The sequence below is a fragment of the Labrus mixtus genome, chromosome 11, assembly GCF_963584025.1.
Source record: "Labrus mixtus chromosome 11, fLabMix1.1, whole genome shotgun sequence".
Lineage (NCBI taxonomy): Eukaryota > Metazoa > Chordata > Actinopteri > Labriformes > Labridae > Labrus > Labrus mixtus.
In genome coordinates, this window is record NC_083622.1 from 25,204,965 (window position 1) to 25,226,675 (window position 21,711).

The 21,711-nt window shown below is 37.7% G+C and overlaps 1 protein-coding gene across 1 annotated transcript in view; it reads right to left on the reverse strand.

The window, feature by feature from the left end:
- LOC132984272 (CUB and sushi domain-containing protein 3-like) overlaps positions 1-21,711 on the reverse strand; it is a 226,300-nt gene that overhangs the window by 149,732 nt on the left and 54,857 nt on the right. The window contains exon 5 of the mRNA XM_061051035.1: positions 1,271-1,517. Coding sequence (XP_060907018.1) covers positions 1,271-1,517 — 247 coding nt within the window. The remainder of the gene's footprint in view (positions 1-1,270; positions 1,518-21,711) is intronic.

Here is a 21,711-nt window from a genome sequence, read left to right on the forward strand (position 1 = left end):
ATTATAATTAATGCCCGGCAGGATCCCATAAACCAGGCAGATACTCCCTTTCACACTGGACAAAGAAGAGATGGATAACCTTGGCCTTAAGGTTGGGGTTCGAACCAATTTCATCTTTCTTGTTTCTGTGAGTGACTTCTACATCAAGCCCATACAGAGACATAAACCAGATTGTCCGAAGGCTGCTTTTTAAACAAAACTCTGTCAAGGATTTGTGCACTTCAATTTGAATTATGCAACAGGGAATCATATGCTCTCTCTCTGTGAATTGATTTAATTCAATCAGAACTACGAGGCATATTTAAAACATTGTCTGCACACAACTGTCTATGGAAATTCATCTCAAGGTATATTTGCATGCCAGTTAGCTGGCACCCTCTCCAAGTTCACAACACATGCACCAAATTTAAAGGGCTGTTTTGACAAAGTATTACATGGTCATGCTCAACCATACACACCAAACCTTTGTTCTTTGCATGCTTTAAGATCTCAGCAGGCAGACATCCTTGTCATCCCCAAAACTAAGAAGGAATCCAAAGGCAAGTCCCATCTTCTCGTTTGAATAAACTTAGAGCGACCCTTTCTGGACTCTATTTCATCACCCTCTTTATTAGAATGTCTTACAGAGGCTTAAGTCCTCCAAGCAGGCAGCCAGCATTAGAATCTGACCTGTGACTCCTTTCCTGCATGTTGTTCCCCACTCTCCTCCTCCCAAGTTTCTGACTCTATCCACTGTCCTATCTCTAATGTAATGGCATAAACAGCCCAAAAATAAATATTAATAAAAAAAGATTTGTCAGTGAGTGCTTCCATATTTATGAAGATGTCTTTCTTAAAGCAGAAACTTTACATTTTCATGAAACATTGAATGAGATCTTGGACCACAAAACTAAACTTCACCTTAGTTCACTGGAACTTTCAGTTTTAAAACTTATTTCAGACTTGAAAACACATCAACAGTAAAAGTGCTAGCATCTTTACCTTTCTATACCTTTTAGAAAACATTTAAGGCAGCCTATACTTTACTTACCATAAGTTATTTTCTTATAACATTTTTTTAAAGACAATGTTTTTAATATCAATCAGTATTATTAATAATAATACCATTTTAACAACCTCCTCTACATAATATCAGAAACAACTTTCTTTCAACACCATGCAGAACATTTACACAAACACAAACATAGAAACCTGTCACTGTTATAATGCTCTATTGATTGAACAAGCACTACACACTCACACTCCTCTTAAAAAAAAGAGCTCAACTCACCAGATGGTTGGCAGTTCAGATCCCTCTACTTCCAGATAATCTGACTTCTCCTCCATCTGAAATTCAGTGAAAACCAGGGAGATGGTGTCGCCCGGATCTGCCAGGATGGTCCACTTACACTCCCCACTGCTGCCCAGGCCTCCAGCACCTCCTCCTCCGCCAGCGCCAGGAGATTCACCGCTGGGGACATCGAAGCTAGAAATGAGCCCGCTGGAGCCCCTTAGGGTGCCACCACACGTGTCCTCGGCTGTCAGTCAGAAAAGGGAAAAGCAGGGTGGAGAGGGGAAGGAGAGAACAGACACATTGATTCTGGGTTATTTCAGCATTCTTACTAAAAGTAAAGAATGATGGCTTCAAGTAAGAAACACCTATTCCTATCCTTTAGATAAATCTGACTGAGAATGACTGATACGGAAGCTTTAACACATTATATTGTTTGTTTTTCACACATCCACAGGTTGTCAAGTGCAGCATTTAAAGCTAATCCTGCCAGAAAATTGGTTTGCTAATAATTTAAAATGCAGGATAAAAAGGTTTCTCATGTTTTCTTTTACTGGCAATTATCATGAAGCATTTACACAAGTGATAATAGGCAGAAGTGTGAAGCAATTCAATGTGTTTTTCTTCTATCACAGTTCTTTTTTGTGCAGTTGCTATGTGGGAGGAAAAGTCCTATAACAATCGTATTTGTGCTTTCTCCTCCATCTTGTCTCCCCCCCTTCACCCAAGAGTCAGTAATTCATCATTGTGTCCTCGGAGCCCCCTCATGTTTCAGGAAACAAACAAACAATGATAAACAGGGCTTATAATGCTGTGAAATTATATATTTTTCTCCAATGTGGGGTGCGTGGCACATCAGCTGAATGTTAATGCACTCTGCCATAACAGTGGCTTGCTCTCTTTCCCTCCACATCCCTTTTCCCCTCTTACACCCCCTACTTTTTCTTATATCTTTCCATTTCTCTCCTTCTAGCCCACTCAGATCTTTCTACTATCACTCACCAGCCTCCCCTCTATCCCTGTATCCGTTTTTTCTCCCAAAAGAATTCTAATGAGGGCAGGGCTTTCACAGTTTTCACATCATTTAAGACTAATATGTGACACTCAGCTGTGCCAGCTTAAACCTTTGATGGCTCAGCACTGCTCTCTGAGCTGTCAGAGCTGCCAGCCTTGGAACATTCCTGTATGCTGCATTACACAATTGGTCAAGGAACAAGGAAGTGGATGTATGAAATTCAAAAGATAAAGAAAAAAGAGGAAGAAGATAGGAGAGCAGGAGCTGCTATTAAGCTTGATCCATGTCATTGGACACATTAGCTGAAGCAGAGCGATAGAGCAATTGATCAAAGACTTTATTGGAAGGGTGGAGATGGCATTGATACTGTCTGAGACATCATTAATGTTCACACATATATGACTCAAAGCAAGGGCAGACCCTAATTTGTAAACAACATCAAGGGAAGGTGTTCATTTGTTGAATGTCTTCAGCCTTGTAACAACAAAAGCACGTGGAGTCCTGATTAGTCATCAAACTCTCCACCATGCAGCTCTTATCCTGAGCGACACATTGTATATCCCCTCACTGCCTTTAAGGTGGCATTTCAAAGAGTGCCCAGCTGATTTGTAGAGTAATTGGCTATACGCTGAAATTAAACTGATATTAAAGTGCTCAGAGTCTAGCCAAAGGAGCCATATCCATTTTTTAACCTTGATGACAGACAGGAGGGCAGCGCAAAGAGTCCTCATAGTCGACAAGGCAAAGAGTACAGCAATGAAGTGGTGGACAAGTGGGGGATCGTAAGAGGAGGCAAGTATAAGAGAAGAGGAAAAAAATGGAAAGACACAAGTGGAGATAAAATCTAAAGCCAAACATACAAAACAGAATGATAGAAAGACTGTGCTTTTGTAAGAGACAGGCGACAGAGAAAAAGGAAAAGGGAAGTATAAGATGTCAGAGAAATGTCAGGGATGTCAGGAATATGTTTAAAAAAAATAGTTGTAGTTAAAAGGTCAACATGTTTTGAGAAAACGTTATATTTAAAATCATTATCAAGGATTCAACAAATTCTAAATCCAATCTTCATTGTTCTACACCAACCCAGTCTCATGTCAAAATGTGTAATACCTACGTTGGTCCACAGCTCAAAACGTAGTAGTTTTACAATAAGGGCTCTAAAATTGTGACATGTCTACGTTTCCTTTTGTCTATTCTTTTGTATAGGCATACCTCAGGTCACGTGACTGCCCAGTTTTCCCCTGGCGAAAAAAAAAACATGGCGGACATCCCTTCTATTTTCGGTGGAAAATGCAATATTTTAAGATAGTTTGAGGCTTAAGTGTCGTTTTGATAACCTTTCTGGCGACAAATGTACATTGTATCTTCATAATCTTCGTTCAGTTTATGTTTATGATCTTTAGTTTGTTCGTTTCTACGAAGATTCTTTCAGGTCTCGATAGAGAAACGTTGGACTGTTACGTTTTCTACTGTTGCTATGGTGGTTGCTATGGTGGTTGCTATGGACGCTATCAACAACGAACCGGAAAGAAGTGGACGTTCGGTTCGCGGCTCTTTTTTCGGCTGCTCTGGTTCCGGAATTAAATTTTCCCATCCAAATCCTCCATTGATTTTTCACAAAATCCTTATATCAAGAGATTGGCGCCTGGGACCAAGACAACAAGCTACTCCAACACTCGAGACTATAGTACATTCAATTCGGCACCAAAATGGCATTAAAAACAGAAACAAAGGTATAGGTTCAAGACTGTGTACATCATTTTCGTCCGGAGTCAAGGAACTACCCATCCCACAATCCATTGCGAATGATATCGTTTATTCAGTCTTTCAGGTCTCACCAGAAAAAATGTTGGAATGTTACGTTTTCTACTGTTGCTATGGTGGTTGCTATGGACGCTATTAACAACAAACCAGAAGGAAGTGAACGTTCGGTTCGCGGCTCTTAAAACGGGTTACATCAGACTCTAGACATCAAACTAAGCTCCTATGCAATAAATAATGATTTCTGTTACATTTTTATGGATGTCTTTCATTACAACCAAATTTAATAAAACGATTGGAACAGATCGATGCATATTAGCAACATTATAAACTATAAAATGTAACAATACATAAAGACAATACTGTACAGTTTGTGTGATTTATATGATTTCATAGTTTTATTTAACAAAATAATCCTGACAGATTAATACTATCTTTTAAGAGGTTTTATTTGACCACTTTTTTACAATATATATAGTCTAGATTATTTCACAAAACCCATTCGGCTTTAGTAAATATTTGATATAGTGGGTAGATACTGTATACATTTTTTACAACCTTAATTATGTTCCCTCTGTGCACAATGCCAGACATAACTACCAAAATTCCCGTTTCTAGAATAACAGTCAAAATATCCGAAATTAACTGATATATGTACTTTATTTTAACATAGATCATATATGTACTATGCAATAAATACTTCGGCCACACGAGATCCGTGACATATTCAGTGAATATATCTTTTGTAAGCCTTTTATAATCCTAGTTACAACCTTTTTTTGGAAACGGAAAAGACTACAATTATGGCGCCATTCAGAGTCAAGCTGTATGACTTGACTCTGAGGAATTGTAGTCTTTTAGACAAATCTCAGTGTTTCCCTTACCTAAGAAGTAATATATATTTAATTGAGGGTACACAGGGGAATTTAATTGGATGGTTAACACATTTATGTTATCAGATATTTAAAAAATAATTGATACATTTGTTAAAATGTATTTTAACCATATATAGCAGCTCCCCCTGTTGTTTTGGTGAGCTGACTACCCTCACATGGTACTTTGTTCCAAGACCTCTCTAAAACAGTTATTCCCATGTCTGTAGCCCCTTTTGTTGCTGAGGTATAAGCCTTCAAACATGCCCTTGGGTCAAGGTTCAAAGGGCATTATTTCAAAACAGGGGTCATGTTGAAACCTCATCTTCACATATGTGAAGGAGATCTCCCTGGGGAGATGAGGTCATGTGTGAGCATGAGGGGGCTTTCAGGAGTCTTTTTTTCCCCCCAATATCCTCTATACACATTTTATTTTGCATTTTTGCTGTAAACACGTTTATGTCTCTTCAAAGTCATTTCAAATAAAGCAAGAAGACATTTGTATATAGAGATGTGTTTTTTATACTATTGTGTTTGTTTGGAGAAAAAGTAGAATCAATAACATTTATCAGTTTCCTGTCTCATCACCACACGCCTCCAAGAGGAGACCCTCACCCTGCCTCCTGTCTCCAGGATGAGACCTTTCCAACGATGTATGTCGTTCAGCTCTAAGCCAAAAACTTAAATATTCTCATTTCATAGGCATGGGGTCTTGCGGTCATACTTTCATAGAGCTCTTTCAAAGCCCAGTACATAAAATCTTTTTCATTTATTTTTTATTTTTTATTTTGTTTGTTTGTTTGTTTTGGTTTAAGTATATCATAAAATCTGGGGAACTATATGCTTGGAGGACAGCCTTAAGTGCTTGGTTTAGAATTATGGCTAAAAGTAAAAATCTCTTATGCTCTTGTCCATATTAATTCATCCTAGTACTTTTTTTATCCTTCTTTCCTTATAGAAGAGTTAATCTAATTTGTCATCATTCATTGTTTTAATATTCAGTTTAATGTCTTTCATAGAGCAACAGGGTTGAACAGGTCAAAAGGCTTCATGTCTCTGCTAGGCCTCAAATGGTCAAATTAGCTCTTTTAAGCACCTTTAAAAGGAGTAAAAGGAGTTTTTAACAACAGTCTTGTTCACAAAGCATACAGCATATAGTGGAGAATGACCCTCTGTCTTTTGGAACATTTTCACACTTTTTAACACCCTTTTTTGATGTTTTGATAAAAGTGTTTCAATTGTGAAAGGTTTGGCAAATTGAGAGTGGGGCCTTAAGTGACTTGTGGACTCACAAAATCTCTTAGACGAGACCTAGGAAGTTGATTTTTGTTTTGGTGACAGTTCCCAATCTCACGAACAACTGGTGAAAATGGGGGCTCTAGGTCAAACATAAGTGTATGAAAAAGGGATTTAAAATTTGAGTCTACGGAGAGGAGGGGGGGGGGGGGGGGGGCGTTGAATCGACAGTGAACGCGCCCTCTGCCTTTAAACCGACAGTGGGCGTGACTGCACGATTGCGCATGTCAGCAGCACACTGGCAGACCATAATGCAGCATAATGGGCTTTTTGAATGGGTTTTTGCTTAGATTCCTGGAATGGGATCTTTGGTTAACACAGATTTAAGGTGTGATTTTGCAACCAACCTTAAAAAACATCAGTAAATACCCCCTGAAAGATCTAATAAAGAGATCGCTCACAAGTGACGATTATCAATACGTCATTATTTAATGTCAGTGTCATGCGCCCGTTTGTAGTTCTTATCGCCGGCCGTTTACTTTATTGATTGCATTTTCTGGTATTAATCTAATCTGTCAGGATTATTTTGTTAAATAAAATCATATAAATCACACAAACTGTACAGTATTGTCTTTATGTATTGTTACATGTTATAGTTTATAATGTTGCTAATATGCATCGATCTGTTCAAATCGTTTTATTAAATTTGGTTGTAATGAAAGACATCCATAAAAATGTAACAGAAATCATTATTTATTGCATAGGAGCTCAGTTTGATGTCTAGAGTCTGATGTAACCCGTTTTAAGAGCCGCGAACTGAACGTCCACTTCCTTCCGGTTCGTTGTTGATAGCGTCCATATTAACCACCATAGCAACAGTAGAAAACGTAACATTCCAACATTTCTCTATCGAGACCTGAAAGAATCTTCGTAGAAACGAACAAACTAAAGATCATAAACAAAAACCGAACGAAGTTTATGAAGATACAATGTACATTTGTCGCCAGAAAGGTTATCAAAACGACACTTAAGCCTCAAACTATCTTAAAATATTGTATTTTCCGCCGAAAATAGAAGGGATGTCCGCCATGTTTTTTTTTTCGCCAGGGGAAAACTGGGCAGTCACGTGACCTGAGGTATGCCTGTACAAAAGAATAGACGAAAGGAAACGTAGACATGTCACAATTTTAGAGCCCTTATTGTGAAACTACTACGTTTTGAGCTCTGGACCAACGTAGGTATTACACATTTTGACATGAGACTGGGTCGTCTACACTCTCACACCATCATTGAGTGTGTAAAAAATCCTGTCAGCACTCATTGTCTGTCTGGGTCTTGTGCTACTCCATTATATTCATGAATTTACCAGGAGAACAAATATGTATTCTTCATAAGCTGTGACCATGACCTTTGCCCTCCTTTACTTTTTCTATAGACTAGATACAGCAACACGCCATGTTTCCTTGAGTGTGGACTAAAAAATACATCAGATTATTTCCCATGTTAATATTAGACTTAGACTTTCTTTATTGTCATTCAAACTTGTACTTTACAGTGCAGATAAGAACGAAATTTTGTTGCATTTGGCTCGTTGTAGTGCAGGATAAAAAACAGCAGCAAGTATTTACATAGAAAAATAATATAGACCTAACTGAATTTTTTTTGATAAATCTATATTTAAAAACATGAAAGATCCATGATGACAATTTGAATCTGTTAGAATATACCAAAGCAATCGAAACAGTCCGAATGATATATCTCTCTCAACACCACCAACAACAAAAACATTTATTAAATGTTTCTTTCAGCTTTCACAGTTCTATATATTATTTTTATATAGAATGCTGTCTGAAAAAAGAGAACATTTATATAGATTGTCATAAGAACAAGTTGCCAGTAGAAACACTTACAGTAATCACGCCAAAATGAATGGGTGTATGAAACAGCCCTGCTGCACTAAATATTATCTTCATAAAGGATATTGTGTTTACATATCTGTCTTATAGAGGAGGCTTGATATGGATATCTCTCTTGCTGGAACTGGAAATTGTGGAATCCACATTTATCAATAATGTTCCTGCTGCACTTCATTACTACAAGCTAACAATGCCAATAAAGACATTAGACAATCTAATTAGGGCTAACATTACTGTATATTTTTTCAATTTTGCAATTGTCCGTACAGTTATGTTAAGATATTAAATTAATCAGAAGTTTTGGGAGTCTATTTTAATCATAGACAGGAAATATACTTTCTTTTGATCAATTACTGCCTGGACAGCTTAGGCTTACATGGCTGCAGTGAAACTATTCTCTGAAAATGAACATGATTTTGATCTCTCAAAAATGAAAGATCCAAGTAAAAAAGTAAATTCATTTTACACAGTGATTTCAGTTTGTGACTTTACACTTGACTCCAGTGTTTCTTCTTCTAAAGGAGTTAAGCAAACCAGATAGCAGAAGATTTGTTTCTGACTTCCAAAGTTTCTTTTATTTAACATTATTGTGCTCCAGCAGTGACCCTGTTACACGGGACAGGACATGAGTGCACCATCAGTAGACATTAAATAATAACTAACTACATACACGAGCAACCAGCAACATTTAACACTTGAGGAAACCAAAAGAATATCTGTTTCCATTCCCTAGTGGTTTTAAAACAGACAAAAGTGTGAGACGAGGTCATTTTATGACACCTTACAATCCAAACTAAACTCACTTAATCAGTTAAAGTCCTGACAAAGAAATTGACTTATCTTATTCAAAACACAGGGACAGGCCTTAGAGCTCAAACTGCTGAATATTTGGTTAATAATGTTATAAACTCACACTTCACAACATGCAACATCAAAGTCTAATTGAAAAAAAAGTCAAGAGAAAGATACAGTAACAAGAAAGGACAAATGCTGTACATCTCTTTTTTTTACCCCCCTTCAGTGCTGTGGATGTGTTTGAAGCTGTAAATCAATTGACAATGTGCTTACAGTACAAGACTGTCCACATTTTCATATTGTAAAATGCAAAAGAAATGTAACTAGCTCTGTTATCCAAAAATCTGCAGGAAATCTGCCAGGGCCTAAGGGCATCATATGAGCAAAGTTGATATATACATCAATCAAATATCAACACACAGGCATAAGGCACAGTTTGTAGATAAGAGTACATTGAGTTAGGCCTTGAGGTGCATGCAGAGAGAGGGCAGAAACAGTCTGTCATCCAGCTCTGTTTGTATTCTATGCTTTGACTAGAAGGCACTGCAGACACAATGCTGCCACTGTGGCAAATGATACTACTGACTTTGTCATAGAAAAAAAAACAGAGACAATGTCAGAGTTCTCCCACAATCCATTAACAAAAACAAAAATTTGCACATCAGAACAGGATGCTGAAAGAAAGCAGAAATATACTTTTCATGGCTTTCTATGACATGTTTTCCATGATATCAGGCATGCTCTCTGGTCATCTTTGAACAACATTCAACTCAGGTGGTGGCAGAAAGAAGCCACGAGCAATGTGTGCAACAGGGACTCAAAGGGTATTTTTGTATATGGGTAGACAGAGAAAAGTGAATACGGCACCCAGTAACTGCCCTTTGTAAGCAAAATAAAAAGAGACATTTTGGAAAAATTAGAAAAGCAGCAATTCATTCTCTGGTGCATGTGCTAGGAATTAATCACCAATATTTCAACACAGTGCTTCCTCTAAGGCATGGGATAGATTTACACAATCACATTTAATGATAACAACCGCACTTATAACCCATTAATGTGTCCACAGTTGAAGTCTATTAAATTGCACAGGAAAATTGGGTAGAAGCATGGGAGCGATTCATTATTGTACAGAAGAAGACTGGGTTCTGAGCTCTTCCTTGAGAAGCATTCATGCATGGTACTATAAATAGTGAACTGGCAAACTGCAGTTAGAGGCTCAAAAAATGCATCACAGCTTGAAAATTTTAAATGGCTTCGACTACATAATGCCTCACAGGTTCCATGTATTCAAACGCATTGTTTCATTGGGATGCATGGCGCCGTTTGAGGTGCAGTCTGCCAACAAGGTTTAGTGGCATAAAAGAGCCACTGAATGCTGGGCAATGTGTTCCTCAGCAAATCATTAGAGCATGCTCGGGACTTAGGATCTCTCGCTTTTAAAACATGGTGGCAGTGTACAGAAAAAAGATGGTGGTGAGGATTAGCTGAGCTCATTTACATCCCCAGCATCAGCAATCTAATGCTACTTGAGGAGGGATTAAGCCTCTCTCCCCTTGACTTTGATCAGATATACAACGCTTGTCTTCCTACTTAGAAATATTCACCCCAAAGGAGAGAAGGGAAGGAACTCATGTATAATTTTCTACACTACCTCAGGTTTTTCCATTGTAATAAGCCCTATGCTAATGCAAAGGCAGTGACTATGTCTACAGTAAGTCCCTCATTTGCTCAGCTACAAAACATGTTAAACATTCATAGGGTTTAGTAAAGGAATATAGAGATCTGTAATGGGTGCAGAGATGCAAATTACACTGCCTAATGCATATTTGCTGGGGGTCGTAATAGTGACCATCCCTCTCCCAAATCAGATTTGAAATGACTCATAAGAGAAGAGATGAATAGATAAAAAATAAAAATGTAAAAAAATAAACATGAAAACACCAATACAAATGAAACGTGGAAGATAAAACATGGCTATCTGACTGGACAGACTCTATATTCTGAACTACATCGGGCTATTTTTGCCTAATTCAAACAAGCAGCTTGACAATAAATCAGTATGGAGATTCTGCTGTACATTAAGGTCATGTGCAGTGATAACCACTTTTTAAACACGTAAATGTAAGATGTATAAAGATTAGAAAATGTAAGTATTTGAAGGAGATAAGACTGTCAGATAAAAACATGGTAAGTCAAGGCTGTTCAAACCGATGTCTGTGGAATAGAAGATGTGTGACAGATGTGTTCCCTACGTCCCAAAAGCTCTGTTTGCTTTAAAGTCTAATCAATAAGGTAGATAACTCTTTGAAGAGTTACAGGTTTTAATGTTAAGACATATGATGCCTCCTCCTCCATGTCTGATCAAATAAACTTGGCTAAGTGGCAGCATTTCTCTGACATCCACAGTTCACAGGCAAATCACACCAGAGTCGCACTAGAATTATGCAAACTTGCAAGAATCCAGCCCCGATTTGCTGTGCAGCACGATAAGCAATTGAAATGTTGCAAAATCTTTGCCTGTGGATACATTTGTAGTGTTGCACGGTGTACATGGTCATATTTCCCATCCTTAACACCATCCCTGCATAGTTCCCTGTTCGGGTCATTCCAGTCAAAAAGTCTGGACACGCCACTTGTAAAGACATCAAGCCTTTTCAATATCAGCTGTTACTGTGGAAAAAAACTTGGCCATGGACAAGTGGGTGTGTTAAATTTTCAGATTTGCATTCTCAATTTGTGTAACAGACAGCTATAAGGGCATTGCAAAGAGATGTGTGTTTACTCCAGTCTCGCTACCATATGGAAATGTTTTTAAGGAGCTAGGTTTATCTTTGGCCTAACTCTCTTATACCGTCAGACAGTTGATGGCAGAAAGAAGGACAGTGCATCAATAAACCATATTCCCGTGTTACCATGCTGTCCCTGTTTGCTGTCTCACTGCCTGGTTTAATGAACGTCCAGAGACAATTTAGATGGAAGGAATTGAAATGGGCTCCTGGGAAGGGCAGTATAGTTACTCATGATTAGAAAAGCTGTTTGCTTCTCCATCTCACTGTTTCTCTGCTTGAAGTTGATTCTGTTTTCTTTCTGTTCCGTATTTCATCTTTTTGACACTACACTGATAACAACTATATACGTATAATGATTTTTCTCTCACTGATCTTCTATGGATATTTGAAGTCCTAGTGTTGCATTTGAAATAAACAGTGAGGCATGAACAATATGTTTATGGTTCATTTAAAAAGGATAGAACCTGTAGTTAGGTAAGCTTGATACAACCTACTGTTTATGGATACTACACATTTATTAAAGTTGCATAAAGGCCCCTCTAGAGTCTAACCTTATCATTCTGCTTTTCTTAAAAAAAGTAGTTTACTGTATGTGTGTTGTCATTCACACAAATATAAGCTAAAGAAAAGAAATACTACATTTAAACACTAATCAAAGAGACTTCCATGTTGTTCTTCTATGGTAAACACTGTTGGTGTGACTTTTTATTTGAATGAAAGCTATCCAACAAATATAATTTTTGCTGATAATTCTACTGACCAGATGTAGGCTCTGTAGTTGTCTTATATTGCTTTAAACAAATCATGTATTTGACATTGTTGCTGTATGTTTCACTGCACTTTTCCCTATAGCTCCACTCTCTATGTGATTCTCTGTCCTCTGTACACAAACCTTTGACAAACAAGATGCACCTCTTAAGTTGGACAGAGGAAGGAGAAGTGAACTGGGATAAAGATGAAAGAGAGAAATAGAAACAAAAGAAGGTGACTGAGATACTGAGGTGTTTTGGAGATGATGGGGGGTGAACAGTGGATTGTGGAGTGCTTTTGTGTTGTTGTGTGTTCAGTGCGAAACAATCGGTGATGAGCAGAAAGGGCAGCATCTCTGAGGAAATAAGATCAAAGGACCATCTGCCCACATACAGGAGCCGGGCTGGATTTAGGCGAGAGACAGAGTGGCTCAAGCAGTGCCCAGGCCTGAAAAGGAGTGATGTTTCTGGCCCAAGGCAACAGAGGCTAACACCATCCTGAAATGGAAAAGAACCCTCCATGTGCAGCTTTTTGTATCCTCCAAGCTTTCCATTTCTCATACATATGCTGAAGCTGAACCATTTTCTTTGGCTGTGCCTTACACAGTACAATGTGATGTAATGAGCAAATTTGCTCTGCTGGCTAAAGGAGTGATTGGGTTCGAAGCTAAGGTTGAGGGTGGTGCATTTGAGAGTTTTTTGTTTTTATCTTCCCTTCTGTATGTCTGGATTGTTCACATATAGGGCATCAAAGGTGGTGATTTAAAAAATGAATTATTTACCAACAGGAATCATAGCTACCAGGATGGCAATGGCAATAAGTCTGACAGGTCATACTTTATTTGCATATAATTTAATAATCAGTAATCAATCAATGACTGAATTATTTCCTATGTTAGGTAAATGTATGCCCAGAAAAGCTATTAATAAACATCAGAAAACAACATTTTCTGATACATTAAAAATGCACAAGTTATTCAAAAATGTACATATAGTTCTAAACACAGCTCAAGCACTAAAATATTGCTTTCATTTTAAAAAGTGCAAATGTTGCTTTCATGTTTAAAGTCCTGATCTATCAAATCTCAAAACTTTTCGCTACCCAGGCTTGTTTACAGGGATGAAATCTAGCAAGTGGCCAGAGGGGGCCAGGGGCCACCCTTGAATTGGCCACCCCTGGTTCCAACCCAAAATCATAACTATTAATTTTCCTGGTCAGTGGCAGTACAGAAGTTTGAATCAACTATTCAGGAATGTGTTGCAAAAGGCTACCAGTAGCTTTGCATTTAGATGTGGGGGTTTATGCTGAAAGTTCCTTCCTGGGGGATGTACTACGATGCAGCATTTAGGTCATCCGAGGTAACTTCAGGACTATATCTGGGATTTCAGTACTAATGGTCCCTTCTCACAAGGTTAGATCGCCATGGTAATTTAATAACACCTAACCTGCCCAGGAGAAGGATAAGAGGTCAGCCTGTAAGAAACTCTACCTACTGACCTACATTATTCAGATGTTTCAGATCACAGAGCTGATTGTAAAAAGAAGAGGGGAGAGAGAGACTAATAAATGTGTTTATTTCCAATGTATTTTTTTTTTGAATGTGTGATTGATAAAGATCTTATTGAAATATTACATATTAAGCTGTCCAATACACCACACGTGAAAATATTATTTTTTTAAAAAGTGGAGAAAAAAATATTATTTTATCCAGATCTATAGTGCACTAGTGATAGAGTGATATCTGGATTTTGTGTTAAACTACTTTATATTTTTGTAATATCATAGCTTGCACTGACTTTTCAAATATTACAATGTCTTACAAGACTGTTTCTGTTCAGAGACAGGGGATTCTCTTGAACACAATTAAAATCACAGTGTGGTTAAAAAAAACATTTTTGCACTATAAGAGCTGCAGTACCTTATCTTATATTTACTCTTGCGTGTCTTAAAATATTGTAAGTTGGCAAGTGAACAAAAACTGTTTTGGTATCATAAATGTTTAGACAAAAATCTTTCAAAGAACCAATAGAATATGGTAAAAGAAAAGGAAACAGTTGTATCTTCTTGGCAGGGGAAACACTGAAAATTGAATTATGTAAGTATCAAAGGGTTCGCGCACACAAGGTTGGAAGGTTGTTTCAGGAACATTTTCTTTCTTGGATTCAGCTCAAAGCTAAAGGTATGGGTTTTTGCTTTGCCAAAGGATAAATACAATCAAAAACAGAAATATGAACGTCCACTGTCTATGATTCATTAAGTTAAAATGACTTTCATTACAAAGAAAATGTAGAATAAAAGAGACATACATCTAAAAAAGTCAAGATCCTAAAGATGTGAGGTTTTTTGTTTCAACAAAGAATATATTATCAAAATCCACAATCAGTCAAGATGACTGCCTTGTATTGAGAAACACAGTTATTCCCTTAATCCCAAAGCAGAATAGTTTAATGCTCTTAAAAATAATACATTAAGAAAAAATCCCATATAGGCTTACTTTACAAAGACCTTAGTGCGAGACTCTTGCTTTCTGACTCAGTAAACTCGGTTAGATCAGTTCTGAAAATGAGATACACTATTTAAGTTAACAGCAATAAGAAAACACAAAAGCAAAGTATTCTGTGAGATGGGAAGTAAATGATCTGAAGAGTGGAATGGCTTTCAATGTTTTTTCTTTAGCCTAATGTTAGTTTATATGTCCTTGTGGTATACTATGAAATGGAGGCTGTCTCTGAAAATAACAAAAATCACTATCAAGGTTTTTCCCTGTCTTACAACGAGACTGCAGCAGCAGTATGATGCTTTGGTGTAGAGGAAGGCTGATATAGGAAAAGCAGGGGTAAAGATTGTTGTTTCTGGAATATTTTATCTTAAGGTTTGCTTTTCAACCTACGATGAGTATAAATCTATATCTCTTCACCTCTTCACCTGAACAGCTCTCTTGTTTAACAAATGCAGAGACAGTGTCCAAACAGAGATTGAAACAAGCATATCATATTCATTAAATGTAACTTTCCTATATTAAACTGCTTGCATCTTTAAACCTTTATAGTCAACAGCACAATGGTCTGTGTACTGCAGTGTCTGGACAGCTTCACATATTTTGGATGGAAAAGTGCCCAATGTTCACACTGAGTGAGAAAATGAGTCCTCTGTAAAGACCCCACAGAACTTCTCTGAAATTACATGCTACACTGACATTTGTTTATGTCCCTGCTGTGCTCAAATAATCACAAAGAAAGAGATCACGTTCTCACTAGCGCAGTGTCATTCTACACGAGTGCTGGAGTGGATTATTTGCATCAGTAAAGACAGGTTTCATCTCAGCACAGCAAGTGATAAACAGCATGATATGTAGAGCATAAGTAAGTCAATCATCCAGACTTTTCAATGAGCCACCTCCACTTGCTTTTCACTCTACTTTGATTACGTATTGTGTATCATCTTAAGGGGTTCAAGTCGCGGGAAATGCCTTATTCTCCAAAATGCTCCGAAGCAAAAAACATTTATGAAAATCCCACGTCAGGAAATAAAATCTTTAACACCTCAAGCTTTGCAGACTATTAAACTGTTTTAAATAACTCCACCCTATAAACTTATCTTGGCTGTATTCTAGGACTGTAACGTTTTTTGTATTCGTCCCGAACCATTAAGGACGTCACAGTTCACTGCCTGCAGTCACACGACAAATAGATGGATAGAGAGATAGATAGGAACTTTATTAATCCCTTGGGAAGGTTCCCTAAGGAAATTCAGATACGTCCAAATGGAGATAAAGGCAATCACACAAGGCAGTATACGCCCCAATCCAGGTGGGGGTAATCTGCTAGTAAATGTTTGCTAACCAACATTAAAGAACAAACGAAGAAGAAGAAGTAGAAACAACAAAACACACAAAGAAGAAGAGTAATAGATACAGTAGGAGCATGACACGGCGAGGTACAAGACCATTCTGCTTCTTTTCTTAACTGTTGTGGGAAACTGTTTGGGTTCGCAGTGCAGTTCAAACACGTTGAACGTTTTGATGAATATAAGACGGTATCGCCCAGAGGCAAAAAGAAAACAGATGTCCATCATTTGATCCCTGCTGTTTTTAACGAGCCTGCGGATCTAGAATTTTTCATATGTGAAAATGGCTTGAGAATTTCAGGAGGACTGCCCCTGAAATCCTCCTGATCTTTGTACGCAAGTGTGTATGAAGATCATGCACTGATCACAGGGAATAAATGTCATCATCCCCTCCCACACACTCGAAGTGAATTCTGCAGATTATATCTTGCTGCGTTCTCACATCAGCTTACTCAGACTTCATGCGGAAAAAATACTACACTGTAAAAAGGAAAACTTAAAATTGTTGGCCTTAAAGGAATTTTTCAGTGCACTAAACAAACATTATTTAATTGTGTTGTTAACTTTATTAAAGCATTAATCTCAACTATCTTTAATAAGTTTCTTGTGAAATGCTGGTCTAATTCCATAATATAAGGTGCCTTAACTCAAAATTATGGATTTGAGGTCAGACTAAGTTCTGTGAGCAAAGTACAGGGTCTCCAACGCAAATATCCAAGGCTCTTCATCCACACTTTTGCTTTCTCACATGTGCTGTCATCTCTCCTGTCCTTCTCAAGTGGAGCATCGACCTAACGTCAAGTAGGCCTATTTTGTGTGAATATTGCAATGATATGCGGGCTTTACAGTTATCCCATACAAATTATACTTTGTCGGTCGTGTTTTGGATATCCTGCTGGGTTAATATGGCTGTAAGTGGACAACTCCAGCCGTTACCGTTACATATGCCTCCTCGAACATTAGCTTGCTAACGGGAACAAGGCACCATTATGTTACCCGTTAGAATCTGGAGATGTTTCTCCGTCATGTATATGAAGGTGAGTTTTTTGAGCGCATAAAATCGTGTGTGAATTATCATTTTTGAACGATAAACATACTATTTTACGCGGTGAAATTAGCCAGTAACATGGCAGGTTGTTTGTTTAGATGGTCTATACAGTATTAGTCTCAGGAAGATTTAGCTAAATGTTTGGGGGTTTGATTATTGCTCTTGGTTGAATTACCTTTATTAGATACACTTCCAGATTTACAAGGCACACCTAGATGAACGAATTAAGTATAAAACAAACACCCTGGAGTAAAATCCCACCTTTATAATGAATATTTTGTTCTGATATTACTGATTTAGTCAGAGAGAGAGGTTTTAATATACTTTCATGGACATTTTGGAGGCTATCATAACTTTGTCTACCTTTTGAACTGTATAGGGTTATATTGAAAAGTGTATTTCATATTCTGTCCATCCCATTATTTAGGATATGGTTAATATGAACAATGTATCACTATAACCCAGTACATTTAAACAATACCACAAAATAATTACATAATCCTTAAAGACAATGAAAATAAATCAACACCCCTCAGACAGATTCAACAATAACAAAATTGTATTCATCATGAAGGTATGGCTTTTTTTACTGCATTAGTTTTGATCAGTGTACCTAATTAATTGGCAAGCGACTGTGTATGTATGTATAGCCTGCATAGAATGCAAAAGAAAAAGTTAACTAGTGGTCTTATTTACAGCACTCTGTTCATGTGTATAAGTATATTTTGTTTGTTTTTATTGTTTTTTTTTAAATTATTATTCTTATTGATTATTGTTTGATTATTGTTTATGGATTATTGTTATTGATTGTTATTATTGTTTATGGATTATTATGGATTATTGTTTGATGACCATGTTTGTGTAACATACATGCATGCACTTAACACCCTGATATTTTGGGGCTTACATTTTTTCTTAAATTTGACAATGCACATTTCAGCAAATAACTTTTTTTCGATCATGTTTTGTGACTTTGGACCTAGAGAATGTCCCCAGAGTTTATCCACAATCACACTAATCCTTTGTGAATGCCAGTACATACTGAATTGATTTTTTAACATGTTGGTTCTCTTTTAACCTCTGATTAAATTTTTGCAGTTAATGCTATAGTAACTTCTCATACCGTTAATCATTTGAGATTGTTGACTGACAGCCCTGCACAACTTGTGTTTGTCTTTGTCTTTACAGGCTATGTTGCTGCGCATAAACGTAAACCCAAAACTCATCCGGAAAGTTCAGCTGACTGAGCCTCCAGAATCTGTTGAGCAACTTCAAGATGAACCACGGGAAAAACTTGGACTTAAAGGTGATTTCTCTGTACAATATGAAGACCCAGATTTCAGTAACAGGCTTTGCAACTTGATGGACATTGCAGAGTTGCCTGCAGAAAGGGCCGTCTTGCACATTATTTGGAATGATGACTCACAAATACCACCCCAAGCATCCCCCATCTCTTCGCTTGATACAGCCAGTGTCAGTTCGCCAGCCTCTTCCCACAGCTCATCTTCGATTGGTAAAACCTTCATGCGAAGCATTTCAGAGTGGCCGTCTCCTTTTCTGGTCCCCTCTTTTTCATATGATGTTGAGTTAAAGCTGTGTAAGGGCAATGATATACATGAAAAAACTGGTAAAGGTCTAAGTGTAACAAGAGACATGAAAATGGAAATTCTGGATAAGCTGGCTCAAGAAGTGTTTGCTCTGAAAGCATATCCTGACAAATATCAAATTGAATCTGTTGCTTCTGAACTTGTCAGCAAATATCCATGTCTTAGGGAGCCTGGTAGTGGCACAGGTTATGATGGCTGGACAACAAGCATAAAGTACAAGCTTGGAAACTACCGATCAAAGCTGCGCCAGGCTGGCTGTAATGAGGTCAATGTAAACAAGAAAAGAAGAAGAGATGAAGATCTTGATGGGGGTAGGTTTTCCTTGAAAAAACCAAAGCGAGGTGAAGTGAATCATGTGCCTGATCATCCGGAAAACTATGATGATGATACACTTGAAGACCAAAGATTTGTCCTGGTGGATGAAATGAAAAAGAAGGGTAAAGACATTGAACTCATAAGACAGAAGATGGACCTCACGTTCTCCCTGAGGAGAAAGGAGATTGTCGAGGTGCAGCCTATGGTAATGGAAATCCAGGAGAGATGGCCTGCTCTGTTTCTTGAAGAACAGGCAAGACAGGTTTTCTTTTAAATATAATAATAATAAATATTAAGTAGTCTGTTTCTGAGTGCTTTTCACAGCAAGGATGCACAGTGTCATCCATTGGATTATTCACAGTGTAAGCAATAGTTTTATGACATCAAAAGTTTAGCTGTTTTTGCTGAAACATTTTCATACTTGTGTAAAGTAGCCTGTATAACACTGTTGTATTAATGTATTTTTTGCTGCAAGTGTTCTCAAATGAACTAGATCTTGAACTTACTATCAACTCAATTATTAATTATATCTATGCTTTTGCTGTTATGCTTTTGTTTTCCACAGATTTGCAGGGAGTTCTACCGTGTCACTATGAAGGACCTGTTGGGGAACTTTAGAGAAGCCTTAGACGAGTACTGTCCTCGACTGCTAAAACTGTATCGTGCCAGGAAAGGAGCCTTTGGACAAGACATGGAAAGCCTCTTGGATAGGCTCGATGAACAGGTAAATTCATCTACTAAACATCAGATTTGTTTATGGATATTCACATTGCCATGGCTACTTATTTTGTGTTTGGTGTAAGGTGAAACATTATAGTAACATTTTGATAGTTCTGGAATTTACAGTGTCCATTGCCAAATACAATAATTATAGCTGATTTTGTCAGGTATGAAAAACTTTCAACTTATTATACTGTAGAACTATATGGTGCATTTGAGCTGATCATGTCACTGTGGCCTTATCTAATTTCAAGAAAGCTTAACAAAGTCATGCTTTATCATTTTATTTACCTATCCCTGCCCAATAAAATTCAAACAGAGTCTGACTTTTAATTGGCAAGTTTCTTAATTCTGACATTAGGCAGCGTTTTTGTATTAGACAAGACACACCATAGTAAGAAAGTAAAAAATAAATTCTAACTTCAAAATAATGAATCCTAACTTAAAACATGCCATTTACTAGAATGTATTAGATATATTTCTTTGTAGGGTTTATGCATTAATTGTAAAGGACAACAGATCAAGTCGGAGATTAGAGAATAGAGAATGACATGCAGTTAATTTGAGGACTGCAGCCTCTGTACAACATAACCACCAGGCCGTCTGACATCCTGGCCTTTCACTTTAACCAAAAGTCCTATTTCTTTATTTTTTTCTGATTTCAAGACATCAGACATTGCATCGCATCGAAGGAGAGCGTGTCTCAAAGGTCTGCCCATATTTGTCCATGACAGTTCAGAGAAACTTTTCCTGAAATGCTTGGTGAATACAGTCAAAAATAAGTGCACATTAAGTGTAATGTGAATGATGTGTATAGTCTTCTATGCATTTAATCTTGGATAAGTAAATTTTCTTTAAAATATAACCACAATCTCAAGATAAACAATAGACCTGCTACCAAACTATTGATGGGAGAACTGAAAGGTTTACTCATGTTCTTCCCAATATTTATTGGGATTGATGGCTTACAATAAAACCAATGTTTTCCTAGTTACAAGTTATTATTTCCTTTGCAGAATTCATATTTAATTTTGTTAAATTCGTGGTTTCAACAGGACACTGATCCAGAAGACAGGCAGATCGAAGGTGTCCAGATGGGTATCCTGACTGTTATCGTAGATGATGGTGCACCTACCTCATTTCCAACAGTCAACAGTGTTGCTGTTGCGTTGGAAGAGGCAATTGTACTCACAGATCTGACAGACCTCCCTACTGTGTTTGCCTACCTTTTTGGCCTGCTATATGCCTTAAACATTGAGTTTCCAAAAGACCTCAGGTACACTTTTGAAACTATTCAGCACACCTCCATGGGACTTTCCACTAGTTGCTCACAGCGTGTCAGGAGCTTGAAAGCCAAGCTCTTACTATAAGTCTTTGACTGGCTGGCGGCACGACCAGTCGCAGTGGCCCCTCTCTCTCCCGATAGAGCGGTGTTTTCTTCTTTTTCTAACTTCTTTTGACTTTTCTCCGTGTTTTACTATAGAAAAACACAATTACAGCCGTCGATTTTTACTGGACTTAAACAGTAACAGCCTTTCTGTGGAGTTATTACCCGAATCACTAAGACAACAGCTTCAAACTTTGGGACTGCTTCGCGAGCCGGTTTACCCCCCAGAGAGGAGACGTAAACGGTGCGAGCGGAAACAAAAGCGAGGTAAACGTGGAGGCATAAGAGCAAGACTGGCTAAAATACCACACAGGTCCGCTCTTCCAACTCTTCTACTGGCAAATGTAAGATCTCTGGACAATAAAATGGACAATATAGAGCTAC